At 41.0% G+C, this 13,223-nt stretch overlaps 1 protein-coding gene across 1 annotated transcript in view; it reads left to right on the top strand.

The window, feature by feature from the left end:
• The first annotated feature begins 10,982 nt into the window (after window positions 1-10,982).
• phlpp2 (PH domain and leucine rich repeat protein phosphatase 2) overlaps window positions 10,983-13,223 on the top strand; it is a 44,150-nt gene continuing 41,909 nt past the window's right edge. Inside the window, exon 1 of the mRNA XM_008405350.3 lies at window positions 10,983-11,513. Coding sequence (XP_008403572.1) covers window positions 11,301-11,513 — 213 coding nt within the window. The 5' untranslated portion in view covers window positions 10,983-11,300. The remainder of the gene's footprint in view (window positions 11,514-13,223) is intronic.

The raw sequence follows: 13,223 nt of genomic DNA, 5'->3' as shown, positions 1-13,223 counted from the left end.
GGACTACATCTGGGGGGGCAAAATTTAAAATGTGTATGTGCACATATATATATATATATATATATATATATATATATATATATATATATAATTTAAAAAAATAACCAAACTGAATATTTGGTTATTTTTTAAGCCCCTCTGTCATTTGACATGTTATAATTAACACCTTTGTCTGGCGCACATGGAGACATGATAGACTTTACGCAAAGAGTTAATCGCAGAGGAAACTAAAATCAATCAAATAAAAGATCCTTTCTGAATATCATCTCATGGACATTGAACTAAATGCGTCTTTCTGACCGGGAGCTGACAGCGTGTTGAAGAGTTATGGACACCTTGGAGGAAGCTCTGCTTTGACAGGTAATTTGACAGGTAAAAATATTTCGGGTCGGACCAGAATTATTTGCCTGATGGTTCTCGGGCTTCTAATGAGTTTACATTTAATGAATTTGGAGCACACAGAGAAAACCTAAAGAAAATGTGATCTATTTAAGTAGAGGAATAACAGCTGACTGTTGACAGAGGAAAAAAATTAAAGTGCAGATCCGTTAGGCAGAAACAAGCGCAGTGCGCTGGGCAATAAATGCGCATAAATGCTCCACCGTTACTCTCCAATTAATCACACATGAGATGACAAACGCCAAATATACCATATATAGTTACACTGCTTACGTTAATGGTGTTTTAAAAACAAAACCAGTAAAAACTTAACTGAGTTTATATGTCAGATTCCCTCCTCAGCCTCGTCTTGATAAGAACAGAGAGCAGTCCGCTGGTTTCTGTCCAGAATGTGATAAAGCGCACAGCTGACACTTGGTGCGCAGACAGTTTAAACTTTACGCACAGAGAACATCGTGGAGCTCATTATTAATCATACTAAGAACAATATCTGTCAGAGAATCATCTCTGATCTGGACGCTTTAACGGACCAGAGGCTTTGGAGCGTCTAGCGCAGCTGATCCGCTTCTGCGGGGTTTTTCTCCCGCTGCGGGATCAGGAAACGATCAGAGTTCTGTCGTCTTCTAATCACGTACTTTCGTGAAATGTTACCTGATTTCAAAAACGTTCTCGCAGAGAAATAATAAATGTTTCGTTTGATGACTACAAATTGGAAATAAAATGATTTTTTTCTTTGACGGACAACGAAAAAACTCTAGCGCCACCTCTGCTCCAAACTACGAACATTGTCGGCCCCTCTTCGGTTTTTTCTCTTTTTTGCGGAGGATCAATAAATAACTTATTGGTGTTTTACCATCACCACCAGGTATGAAGTGCTTTAGCCTTTGAGTTGCACCACAGCGCAGCACAACTGAAACATCCAGGAGTTTTGATGAGTACAAGTATAAAGAAACCTGGTGTAACTGGGTCTATATTAATAGTTTTATATTTCCACAAAATGTGTTCTTTTATGTATTTGTCTGCTTCAACTTGACTGTTGCTGTGCTCCTCTGTGTCTACTGTAAGGGGTTTGGTCCTCCAACTCCGCCTTATTTTCTTCTTCTTTTGTTCAGGGCCCTCCAGGACTATTATAAATATTAAGTTATTAATTTCCTCTCCCCTTTTGTTATTCGTTCCACTGGGGAGAGGCAAGTTTTATAATCTATTGTAATCCTTTCATTTATATTGCTCAAATGTTTATTTTTCCTTCTGTATTAATGATAAGTGTTTGGATATTTTCATTTGAGTTGCTATTACACCTTTATATCATTTGATGCATGCTAACTATTATTTTGTATAGATCGGGTTGGAGAACTGGAGCACATGCTAGGTGCTAATGCTAATATCTCCCGATTGACAGATTAAATAAACGGAGACCGCCTCCAAACCCAGACTTGATGTCTTGTGGTTTGTCTGATCACCACACAACACACACAACGCAGAAATCCACCGGTCACACTGGCATTGCGCCTAATATAAATCTATTTATTTATGTTATCACATGGACTTATATAAAGTTTGATACATTTCTTTTCATATATTTATTATTGTTTGTCTTCTTTAGATACTAGGTTGACTTAGAATGATTCCAAATAATGTGCAGGAATAACCTGTAAAGTAAAATAAATAAAAACACATTCTTTTCTGTGAATAATGTTTTGAAATATTTGTAGTTGATTTCGCTTGACTTCGTGAGACTCCAGGCACAGTCTATAATTGCAGACTGTTTTGCAGTCTTTTTTTTTTTTTTTACAAAAAATATACATTTTACAATGCTGTGTTTGCTTGTGTATTATAAAGGTAAAATGCGGTGATTGCTGTATTACTACTCATGTATTTTACCGAATTCAAAGTACCGGCCATTTTTTCAAGTCAAACTGAGCTGGGCGCGTGAAAGCTAACCGTTCATGGCGTCATGCTACTTATGTCTCAATCCTTCAATCCTGCTTTTTAAAAATATCAAGCTGCAAGCATGTTAGCATTAGCATGCTAATCATGTTAGCATGATTTCATGTTAGCAAATCATGTTATTTGCTAACATGATTTCATGTCCCGGTTAACATAAAAGCAGGTGGCCATTTAACTTCGGTAAATATACTTTCAATGTCAAGTTTGGGGTTTTAGAATATGGGAAATGTCGCGGGTGGGGAGTATGGTGGGGTTGAACGACGAACGAACGTAAACTTGGGGGGGGGGAGCGGGAGCAGCCATTAGACCAGGGGAGAGACTAACGAACGTAATGTGGGGGCGGAGGGAAACCGTTAGACCAGGGGACGACAGTAAGACTGGGGTGGCGACGGCTCGTGTTTCAGTCAGCGTTAAATTTGTTGCATGTTTGGTGCTCTAATCAGGCATGTTGAGATTAGGTTATGTTGATAAACTGTTACAATGGGTCAGAAGGTTCTTGCATCATATAAATTGTAAGTCAGTGGATTGTACATACAGATAGTTAATTTTCATATTTCTGAAATGAGAACAAACATCACTGAGAGTAAATAAAAGTGACGTTTGCAACAACAAAAAAATCCAATTGGGAGTTTTTGCTGATATGCCTACTTGCAAACTCATTATTGGTTATTGTAGCTTAGCTTAAAAACTATATAAATAGTACTGTTCTAAATTTGTTGTCAGAACAAATTATTTCATTTTATTATATATAAAAAAACAAAACAAAAAAACTAATTTAATTATTGAAAGACTTGCATGTTTTGGTGTTTATATTTCTTATATGGTTATTTTATTTTCTCTCCTCAACAGCTGCATCCAGACACTCCTGAACTTTTCCTGGAAAGCAATTAGGCATCTTTAAAATAGGTGTGTACATTTGTTTTTGTTTTACTCAACCTGTTAAACCTTTAGTTTAAATTAGGAAGTGTGTGATGTTTTCTGCAATAACATAGGCATAATGTTTTGTTATGCGTCTTTCTAATAATATCTAATGCAGCACTATGTAACTTATGATACATTTTTTTACATATATGTTGAAACTCTCTGTGGTGCTGCTCATCCCACTTCTCCCTGATCTCTTGCATTTGGCTACGCTGCAGCTAACGGAACCTCTCATAAATGTTAAGACTAGTTAGCATGGACACCGATGAAGGTGGATAAACAGTTGATTGACAGCATGAAGAGGTTGATTGACAGTGCTAAGACTATCCTCCAGTCTCTGATTGGTTGGTTTTGGTTGGGAGTGATGGATTTCTTCAGATGGAAATAGTAGCTCAGGGGAAATGGTGGAGTTTTTATTTTCACAAATTATACGTCTCGTGACATAAAATCATGACATGGTGACTTTATTTTAACAAATATGCAAAAATCAGTGTATGTTTTTATTTTCAAAAGAAAATATTTGTGTATTGTGTATGTTAGGGGTGCACCAATAAATCTTCCCCAAATCCTTAATTTTGAAGATTGGTGATCCGCCAATACATGTGAAAGGGATTTCATCCACTGATCTTATCTACCTCAGCAAAGATCTAAAAATCAACCGCTTTCCTCTCCTGTTAGAGACGTTTGACTGATAGACCAGCCCACCAGGTCATGTCTTCATGTTTGCAGTTATCAATAGTCACCCCACTGTTGCCAACCTACTGACGTTTTCTGCATTTAGCAATATTCAGACAAGACGATCAGTATCGGCCAAAATCAGAATTGACAAGTCAGATTTTTAAAGATTGGCCAGAAATCTGCAATTGACACACCCCTAGTGTAGATTTTTTTTAATCAAAATTACTCAATGTTGTTGTTTGTGAAAGAGGTATTAGCAATTGGTGAGACGCTGATGAGAAAGGTGATATGCTGCTGTAATGTAATTTAGAAGCGTTTTGTAAAAAGTATGTTTATAACATGAAGTGTTTCTGTGTTAAACTTGAGTATCCATTCTCATTCTGGGCTCAAACCCTGAATGAAGGTCGACTGACATGACGCAGACAAAGGTGAAGAAGCAGCTTTGCATTCCACCAAAATGGTTCATGTCCCTTAATGAACTGAATGACTGGGAATTCATGGAAAATTTGAGCCTTTTAAAGTTTAAATGTGATTGTTCATCTCATCAAACCTGGTGCACCAAGAACCTATGTGAAACACAAGAACTGGTCAGACAACATTTCAAGCTCTTGGTAACTGGACCTAAGAGTTGGATTGACCTTTTTTTGCAGAACATAAACATAAAATGGACTGTTTTGTTTTATGTTCACAGCAACTAGAGGTAATGAGAGAACACACTCATGAATCCAGTGTCTTCCACTGTCGTTGGCATTAGGCTGGGTTTATGTAGCATTTGATTTTTAACTAAATATTTATACCTGTATTTCATTTATTTTTTGGCATTTATTTTGAAGTATGTTGGTCCTGTTTACAACAATGATTTTCATGTTCCAAAGCAATTTTTTGTATGTTCCCATCTTATAGTAATTATCAAAACTGTTTGACTACACAGACTAGTCAAGATTGCTTTACATTTAATTTATACGTTGAAATTTGTATAGTAAAATGCAATAAATTAGTTGTGATGTGCAGAAGATAAACATTAGCAAGCTCAAGAATATGTTTAACTCTTAATATTTAACAGCAAAGGTTAGTTATAAAGACTAGATGACGTCAATTTATGGTCTTAAATTGCAAAATAAAGTCTGCAAATTGATTGTAGAAAGGTTTCATTTTTACATCAATTTGCAAGATGAGCTACTTTCAATCTAAGTGTTTTGTGTTCTGTAACTACATTTACTGTGGACTTAGAATTTAGTTTTTTTCAAAATTATGTTAAGAATATATTAAATACATTAACTTAAATATATTTTACACTATAATTAATATATGGTATAGAATGCAGACTTCAATGGTTTGGAAGACAAACGTATTTGGAAATGTCCAAAGTTTTAAAAAAAAAAAAGTTTGAATATATCACAAAAGAGTAAAAAGACAGAGAATTTCAGTTTTGGGTTAACAAAATATTGATAAATTTGACACAAAAAACTGTTAAATTATGGAAAATATTTTGATGGAAATTCTGAAAAAAAAAAAAAATACAGAAAATGTCCTGGTAATTCTCTGCCAGGATATTTTCCAGTTTTTTTTTTTTTTTGCAAAATTTCCATCAGAAGTGTCCCGTAATTTAACAGTATTTTATTTCAAATTTTTTCGTTAAAAAACAGGGAAATGTCCTGGTAATTTTCTGCCAATACATTTTCTGGTTTTTATGGAATTTCCAGCAGAATTTTTCTGTAATTTAACAGTTTTTTTCCCCCGTAATTTAACTTATACAAACTGTTAAATTATGGCATACCACTTCAGGCGACATTTCCCATATTCTCAAACTCAAAGCTTGACAGGTATGGGGCAACGTGAGAGTTCATCTATTAAACTGACTGAAGATGAATACATAAACTAAAAGCTGGATCATAGACATTTTTAATAAGCGTATTTGTGAGCCTGCCTCTTTTTATTACGGTAAATTGAAATTAATTTTAGATTTTTGTATAACTTGTTGTCAGGTTAATTTAGAAAGTGAGCTGTTATTATTAAAGGTTAGTTTTCTAACCTACAAAAAAGTAACTGTTAGGGAAGTAACACTGCTGTTATGCCAGATTTATCAATACTTTATTTTTACATTTTTTATTCGATTACTCGATTAATTGTAAGAATAATCGATAGATTACTCGATTACTAAAATATTAATTTACAATAGCCCTAATTGTATAAATAAAATAGCATTTATAAGGGGATCGGGGGATTAATGTCTCTCCTTCGCTCCCTCCTCCTTCGCTTCCCCCATCCCTCTAACGATACATCAGCTCCCCACCTTTTCTCCTTCTTTGTCGAACCCCTTCTAATTATACTCTAGCCCCCCAGTCCGCAGATTAACATCTCTCCTTCGCCCCCTTCCTTCTACAGCCAGACCTCCTCCCCCTTCTTGCAATACGCCATCTGTCCAGCCCCCCCAGCACTCAACGGTACGCTAGACCGGCCCCACCCTCTTCGACCCCTCACACTTCTAATGGTACACTAGCCCCCCTCAATGTCTCTCCTTCGCTCCCTCCTTCTTCGCTTCCCCCACCCCCTAACCCTTTAACGATACGTCAGCCCCCCACCTTCTCTCCTTCGAACCCCTTCGAAGGTACTCTAGCCCCCCAGTCCGCCACCGTTCCCTCAGCCCCCCATTCTGACCCCAATGGGAGGGTCAGCCCCACAATGAACAGTCATTCAGCGAACAGTCATTCGCTGACTGTAACAGCGAATGACTAAAGGTTTCCGGTATTCTCAGATTGAAAACTTGTAAGCACTCTTAAGGCCATAATCATCCACTCCCGCAAGTTGTGAAGTTCTGCTGAAGAAACGCATCAAGTTTTGACACTTCTGGCAACGTGTCACTCCGTTGGTGAGAAAAAATCCTGAAAACACCATAAGGCTTGAGGACTCAGAGGCAGGCCCTGATTCGGAGGCGGGTCCTGACTCGGAGGCGGGTCCTGTCTCGGAGGCGGGTCCTGTCTCGGAAGAGGGTCCTGTCTCAGAGGCGGCTCCTCACTCGGAGGCGGGTCCTGTCTCGGAGGCGGGTCCTGTCTCGGAGGCTGGTCCTGTCTCGGAGGCGGGTCCTGTCTCGGAGGAGGGTCCTGTCTCGGAGGCTGGTCCTGTCTCGGAGGCGGGTCCTGTCTCGGAGGCTGGTCTAGACTCTGAGGCGGGTCCTGTCTCGGAGGCTGGTCCCGTCTCGGAGGCTGGTCCCGTCTCGGAGGCTGGTCCCGTCTCGGAGGCTGGTCCCGACTCGGAGGCTGGTCCCGTCTCGGAGGCTGGTCCCGTCTCGGAAGCTGGTCCCGTCTCGGAGGCTGGTCCCGTCTCGGAGGCTGGTCCCGTCTCGGAGGCTGGTCCCGTCTCGGAGGCTGGTCCCGTCTCGGAAGCTGGTCCCGTCTCGGAGGCTGGTCCCGTCTCGGAAGCTGGTCCCGTCTCGGAGGCTGGTCCCGTCTCGGAGGCTGGTCCCGTCTCGGAGGCTGGTCCCGTCTCGGAGGCTGGTCCCGTCTCGGAAGCTGGTCCCGTCTCGGAGGCTGGTCCCGTCTCGGAGGCTGGTCCCGTCTCGGAAGCTGGTCCCGTCTCGGAGGCTGGTCCCGTCTCGGAGGCTGGTCCCGTCTCGGAGGCTGGTCCCGTCTCGGAGGCTGGTCCCGTCTCGGAAGCTGGTCCCGTCTCGGAGGCTGGTCCCGTCTCGGAGGCTGGTCCCGTCTCGGAAGCTGGTCCCGTCTCGGAGGCTGGTCCCGTCTCGGAGGCGGGTCCTGTCACGGAAGCTGGTCCTGTCTCGGAGGCTGGTCCCGTCTCGGAGGCGGGTCCTGTCACGGAAGCTGGTCCTGTCTCGGAGGCTGGTCCTGTCTCGGAGGCTGGTCCTGTCTCGGAGGCTGGTCCTGTCTCGGAAGCTGGTCCTGTCTCGGAGGCTGGTCCTGTCTCGGAGGCTGGTCCTGTCTCGGAGGCGGGTGCTGTCACGGAGGCGGGTCCTGTCTCGGAGGCTGGTCCTGTCTCGGAGGCTGGTCCTGTCTTGGAGGCTGGTCCTGTCTCGGAAGCTGGTCCTGTCTCGGAGGCGAGTGCTGTCTCGGAGGCGGGTCCTGTCTCGGAGACCGGCCCTGACTCCTCCGAGTCAGTACCGACCTCTGAGTTGACCAAATTTAGAGGCCCAGCTGAGAGTGGACTAAACACAGCGTTCGGTCCACTCTTGGTGGGTTCTTGCCTCTCTTCTTCGTTTGAGTCGTCTTCACAACACAGCGCCTCTTTGATATGCCCCCATGCCTTTTGAAAAACGGTGTCTCGGAGAATGATTTTTCGTGGTCGTGATAGGGTTCGTCTAAAGCACTCCACAACCTTATAAATAACTATTGGGTTGTCACTTCTGATCATTTTGAAGAGCAGTTCTCTTACTGCATCTTCATTGCCCCAGAGAAGCTGCAAGATGTCTCGGCAGGCTTTTTTCTCCATTTTCTCATAAAAGACGAAATCTATGTCCTTTACTTCTTTCCAGATTTTTGGAGCAAGCTTTCTCTGGACTGGTTCGGTGTGCTTCCTCTTGTAATGCCCATAGGTAGATCTATAACTGGACTTGTAAATCAATCTCCATAGGATGTTTTCCACCATAACTCTCCTTTCGTCTTCGGTTCCTCGTCTGAAACCCATCCTGTTTGCGTCCCTCAAAAACTGTTCAGGGTCCATGGCTGCCTGAGTATAATCTTCACTCAGGCAGTTTTCATCTGCGTACAAGTCTTCCGTTGGAAAAAAAGTCTTTCTGATCTTTCTTTTTGTAGACGCAAACATTTTCTCTTTAGGAACAGGATTCTCCAGGTGCTTTTTGAATTTCTCTACAATAACTTGGTGTCCTTCTGGGTGTTCAACGAGTGCGATTAAATGCAGTCCACTAGCAAAGTGAAATGCATCTCTCGCAAGACTCTGGAAAATCCTTTCTCCTAGCTCTTCTGACACCTCGGAGAGTACGTCCACGTTTAATTCTCCAGTTTTTCTCAAAAGCAAGATCATAATTTTGCTGTGTTGTTCCTGAAAGGTGGGTCTGACAAGATGCAGAGTTGGTCCATCTGCAGCCTTTTCAATCACTTTCCACAGAAGTTCACTGAGAAAGTTTCTTTTCTTGTAATCTGGGCTTCTTTGACCAGGGTGAACTTTTTTGGACAATGTTTTTTTCACTTTTGTCCAAAAAGAAACGTTAGGCTTTACATCCATTTCTCTCTGTGGGCTTTCGTCGTTCATCTTTATTGTGCTGAGCTAAAACGTCCAAATGAATCTTGTGCTGACTGACTGAACTGATTTGTGTTAACTGATCAGAGAATTAACTGATCAGTTGGTGATGTCATGGCCTCTATGACATCATAAAGTAATCCTCAGAAGGGCCTCATGACACAGACATCTTTTGAAGTCATGCTGATGACATCATTGTCAGCAGCATGGCAACTGTTGCTAGGGCTAATAATAGCACGCAGTGAGCATGCGCTATGAAAAAAAATAGAATCTGTGGGCACTAAATGCATTATTCTCTCAAGTCTGAACTGGCAGTGATTTGCGCAGCGTAACAGGACGGCCAGGGAACCATTGGCCCCTCCACTTTACCGCCCTACCCATTTTTATTTGTTATTTGGGTTCCATCTCCTAACAGGCGTAGGGCAAAGTGTCAATGGAACCGCTACATGATCTGGTTGTTTTCTATGTTAAAAATTTAACATATAAAAGCTGTTAAATTACGGAAAAAATTCTGATGGAAATTCCGTAAAAAAACAGAAAATGTACTGGCAGAAAATTACCAGTCCTGTTTTTTTACGGAATTTTTTTTTTTTTACTGTGCAGCAGAACCAGACTGAGGACTGGCAGCCATCTGTCTTCACCAAATGGAAGGAGTTTGTTTTAGTGAAAATAGCATATGCGGTCATGAGGAGGAGACGTGAGCGCGGATCGGTGATGAGAGGGATGTCCTCCAGCAAGCGACGACTGCAGCAGGAATCTGTCATCTAAGACAGCCAGGCCACAACACAGGATCCAGGAACATGTTTAGTTTTCCAGGCACATGACAAATCTGCACCAGAGAACTGAAAGCACATTTTAGTTTTGAAGTTCTTAGATGGAGAGATCCTAACGAGTAATTGAAGTGTATGAAATGATGTATAATTGAGAGAAAACACTTTTATTATAGTTAGGATTCCCATTTGAATGCACATTTTTATCTACTATTATCATTGATCAGTAAAATGATGAGTAACTTCCTCAGAGGTAGAATCTGAAATTGGTTGTTTTTGTTTTTTTTTATTGATTTGAAAATCCAGAATAAATCAATAATTAGGTATTGACCTCTAATGCACTTGTACATTCATCTGTGCCACCTTTCCAATCATTTTACAGGTTGTGACATATTCTTACGGCTAAATCTAAATGAAATTACTTACTTTTTTAACCATTTAGTAAACTTCTAAAAGTGGAATTTGAGTGGTTTCTCAATAATGCTTAAAATAAGATATAACACACCAAAGTCTAATGACAAATGCTTGCCATTCAGTCTGAACTTGTGCAAATTTTTGAAAAACAATGGCCAAAGACTTGCCGCTAATGATTTGCAAAGTTAGCTCTGCAGAAATGTTCATTCAGCAGGGCTGAGCACAAATACACTGCACAATTTTCACATTTCTATTCATAAAAAAATGGAAAACTGCATATTTTTTGTAAACTTCTCAGTGATTGCATAGCACATGAATCATTTTACAAAGCACTGTTGCAAATCTAAGTTACCACTTCCCCAATATAGCATGTTTTTTTTCACTTGATTTGTTTTTGTTTGTTGTCGAGTTTTGTGGTTGACATGTCATCTGCAACCATGTTTTTATTTTTACCCTGATGAATGTGAGCTATGAAAATAAAACTACTACAGCAGGACCGCATGAGAACAGGAAGACACACAAGCATCAGATGAGGAAAAAATAACTTAGATGTAACCTGAGTCCCAAAGAAGTTCACTATTGGTTTTACACACAATAGATAGTTGGCGTCCTCTGCTTTAAAATAATGTTTTACATTTAAGTTAATTGTTGCCTAAATACAGTCAGAACTTAAACTGTACTTTTTTTTTTTTGAGTGATAAAACTCATTATTATTCACTTGAAGCCTCTCCCCTCTGACAGGACCAGTGAGAGTTAAAGGAAAGCCTGAACCCGCCCCTGTAATGTTTATTGATCAGCTCCCCGGCAGGCAGGCGGGCAGGCCTGTGTGACAGCGGTCAGATTAGTCGGGATATGGCGTCGCAGCGGCGACACAGGATGAATTTTCCTCTCTCTGTGGGAATTTACCAGCCGTGTTCCGGGTACGCTCCTGCCTTTTGAGGCTGCTAACAGGGGGGGACATACATGGCGATGGAGGAGGAGGATAACGGCACAGCGGTCCCTGCGATCAACATCCGAGCCGACATCAAGAAGGGAGGCGATGCCGGAGACAACGGGGCTTGTATTGACAGGCAGCCGGACACGGTGGTCCATCAGGCGGGGCTGAGCCGGACTGCGGGTCGCGGCAGCCGCAGCGGTCCCGGAGCTCACTCTGCAACCGGGATCCGAGTGCTGAAGGCAGGTCATAGCGGGAGGGTTTGTGCCCCCGGTTGATGCACCGGGTGAATCCGGCAGGACAGAGCGCTGGCGACGGGGAAAGATTTGCCTCGTAGCCCGCTGCAGGGGATCACTGAACAGGGCAGAGTGCATGATTTCAAACGCATCCTTGCAATGTTATGTAACGCCTGTTATGATGGTTGTCATTCAGGGAGGAGCGCAGCAAAACCCAATTAATACCAACAAACCTCACAAATACACTGAGGTGTTTAGATGTGTTACAGGAAGGCCTAGTCCTGCCCAGGTTTCTGATGATTTTAAAAATGATGTTTGACTTACATCTACAGGGAGTTAGTCCTCCCTGGTATGTTATTTTTTAATTAAATGTAGGTACCAGTTAAAATGTTCAGTAAAACGAACCCAAATATCAGTTGTCTTCAGTGACAGGGTGCTATCTCTTGTCAAATGTCAGACATGTCTGTTCAGTTCTAAGGCTATGTAGTAATGATGTCAAATTTAGCTGTGTTTGAAAAATAAATTATAGTTTAAGCAAAATGGACACATTTTGAATTTCCAGTCGGTATTTTCATTCACCTCAAAATAGGGTTGAGAGTTTAGGATTACTACTCTCCATGTTGCTTTTAATTTTTGATTTTCACTACATAGTTGGCTAGCAAAATAAGAATGAACAAAATTAGACTCTTTTATAAGTGGCGTTCTTTATATTTATATTTTGAATATGTTTCAAAAATCAAAACTGTTCAGAACAATCTTTCATAATATTGTAGTTTACATGTTAATCCAAGGCTCATAAAGGGGGAACACAAACATCAAAACTGCTCTTTCCTCCCCCCATTTGAACAATCAGGATAATGTTGACCAAAATCTCAAACTGTGTTTTAACTCATTTAGTGGATGTTATATATATAAAATATATACACACCTTTACCAGCATGGATGACTCATTTGGTTAGTTTCTCAGCTAATTACTTGGTCAAGACAAAAGAAGATTGCTATTCTTAAACAGCTGCAATCTGTTTAAGTTTTTGAGTAATGGTTTACTCCAAAGCCTTTTTTGAACTTTTAAACTTCTGTCACATTTGAATTTAAAGGTTATTGACAAAAACTGTGGCTACGTACAACAAAATTCAAATGGGAAAGTTATGATAATGGAGCACACAGTAACATGAAGACCTCCAAATGAACATTTAATGTAGTGCTAGATCAGTTCCTGTCCCGCATCTTTAAGACGTTCCCTTGTTCTGATTTAAACGGTTGCATTATCTCCTCATCCTGTTGTTAGGTCTTGAGTTCTGCTTCTCACTCATTCCGTTGGATCCGGTGTGTTGAATCAGAGAAACTTCACAACTGTGTTGGATTCCTGGCTACAGAGCTAGAAATCATTGTTCTAATGTGAATGCGACTGTATTAAAATTTGCACAAAATAGCATTTGTTTGAACTACTGGGACAATTTTGGGAGTGGAGTTGCTTTAATTTGGCAAAAAATCTGCTTCTGAGGGGTTTTTTTTATTATCTGGAACTTATCCAAAATGTAAGAGAGATATTCAATGCATTATTAAGTACGTTATTGACTAAATTAGTTTAATTTGTGTTCTCACCCCTACAACATCAACATGTTTTCCTTTTGTAAGTTGTGAAAAATTAATCTTATCCTTGACAAAAACATGGATTGTATGTTTGCTGGAAGTTTGTATTAAGAAGAGTCTAGA

This window comes from Poecilia reticulata, chromosome 3, assembly GCF_904066995.2.
Source record: "Poecilia reticulata chromosome 3, P_reticulata-male-v2, whole genome shotgun sequence".
Classification (NCBI taxonomy): domain Eukaryota; kingdom Metazoa; phylum Chordata; class Actinopteri; order Cyprinodontiformes; family Poeciliidae; genus Poecilia; species Poecilia reticulata.
Note: the sequence above shows the minus strand (reverse complement) of the source record. Positions and strands in the feature narration are given on the sequence as shown.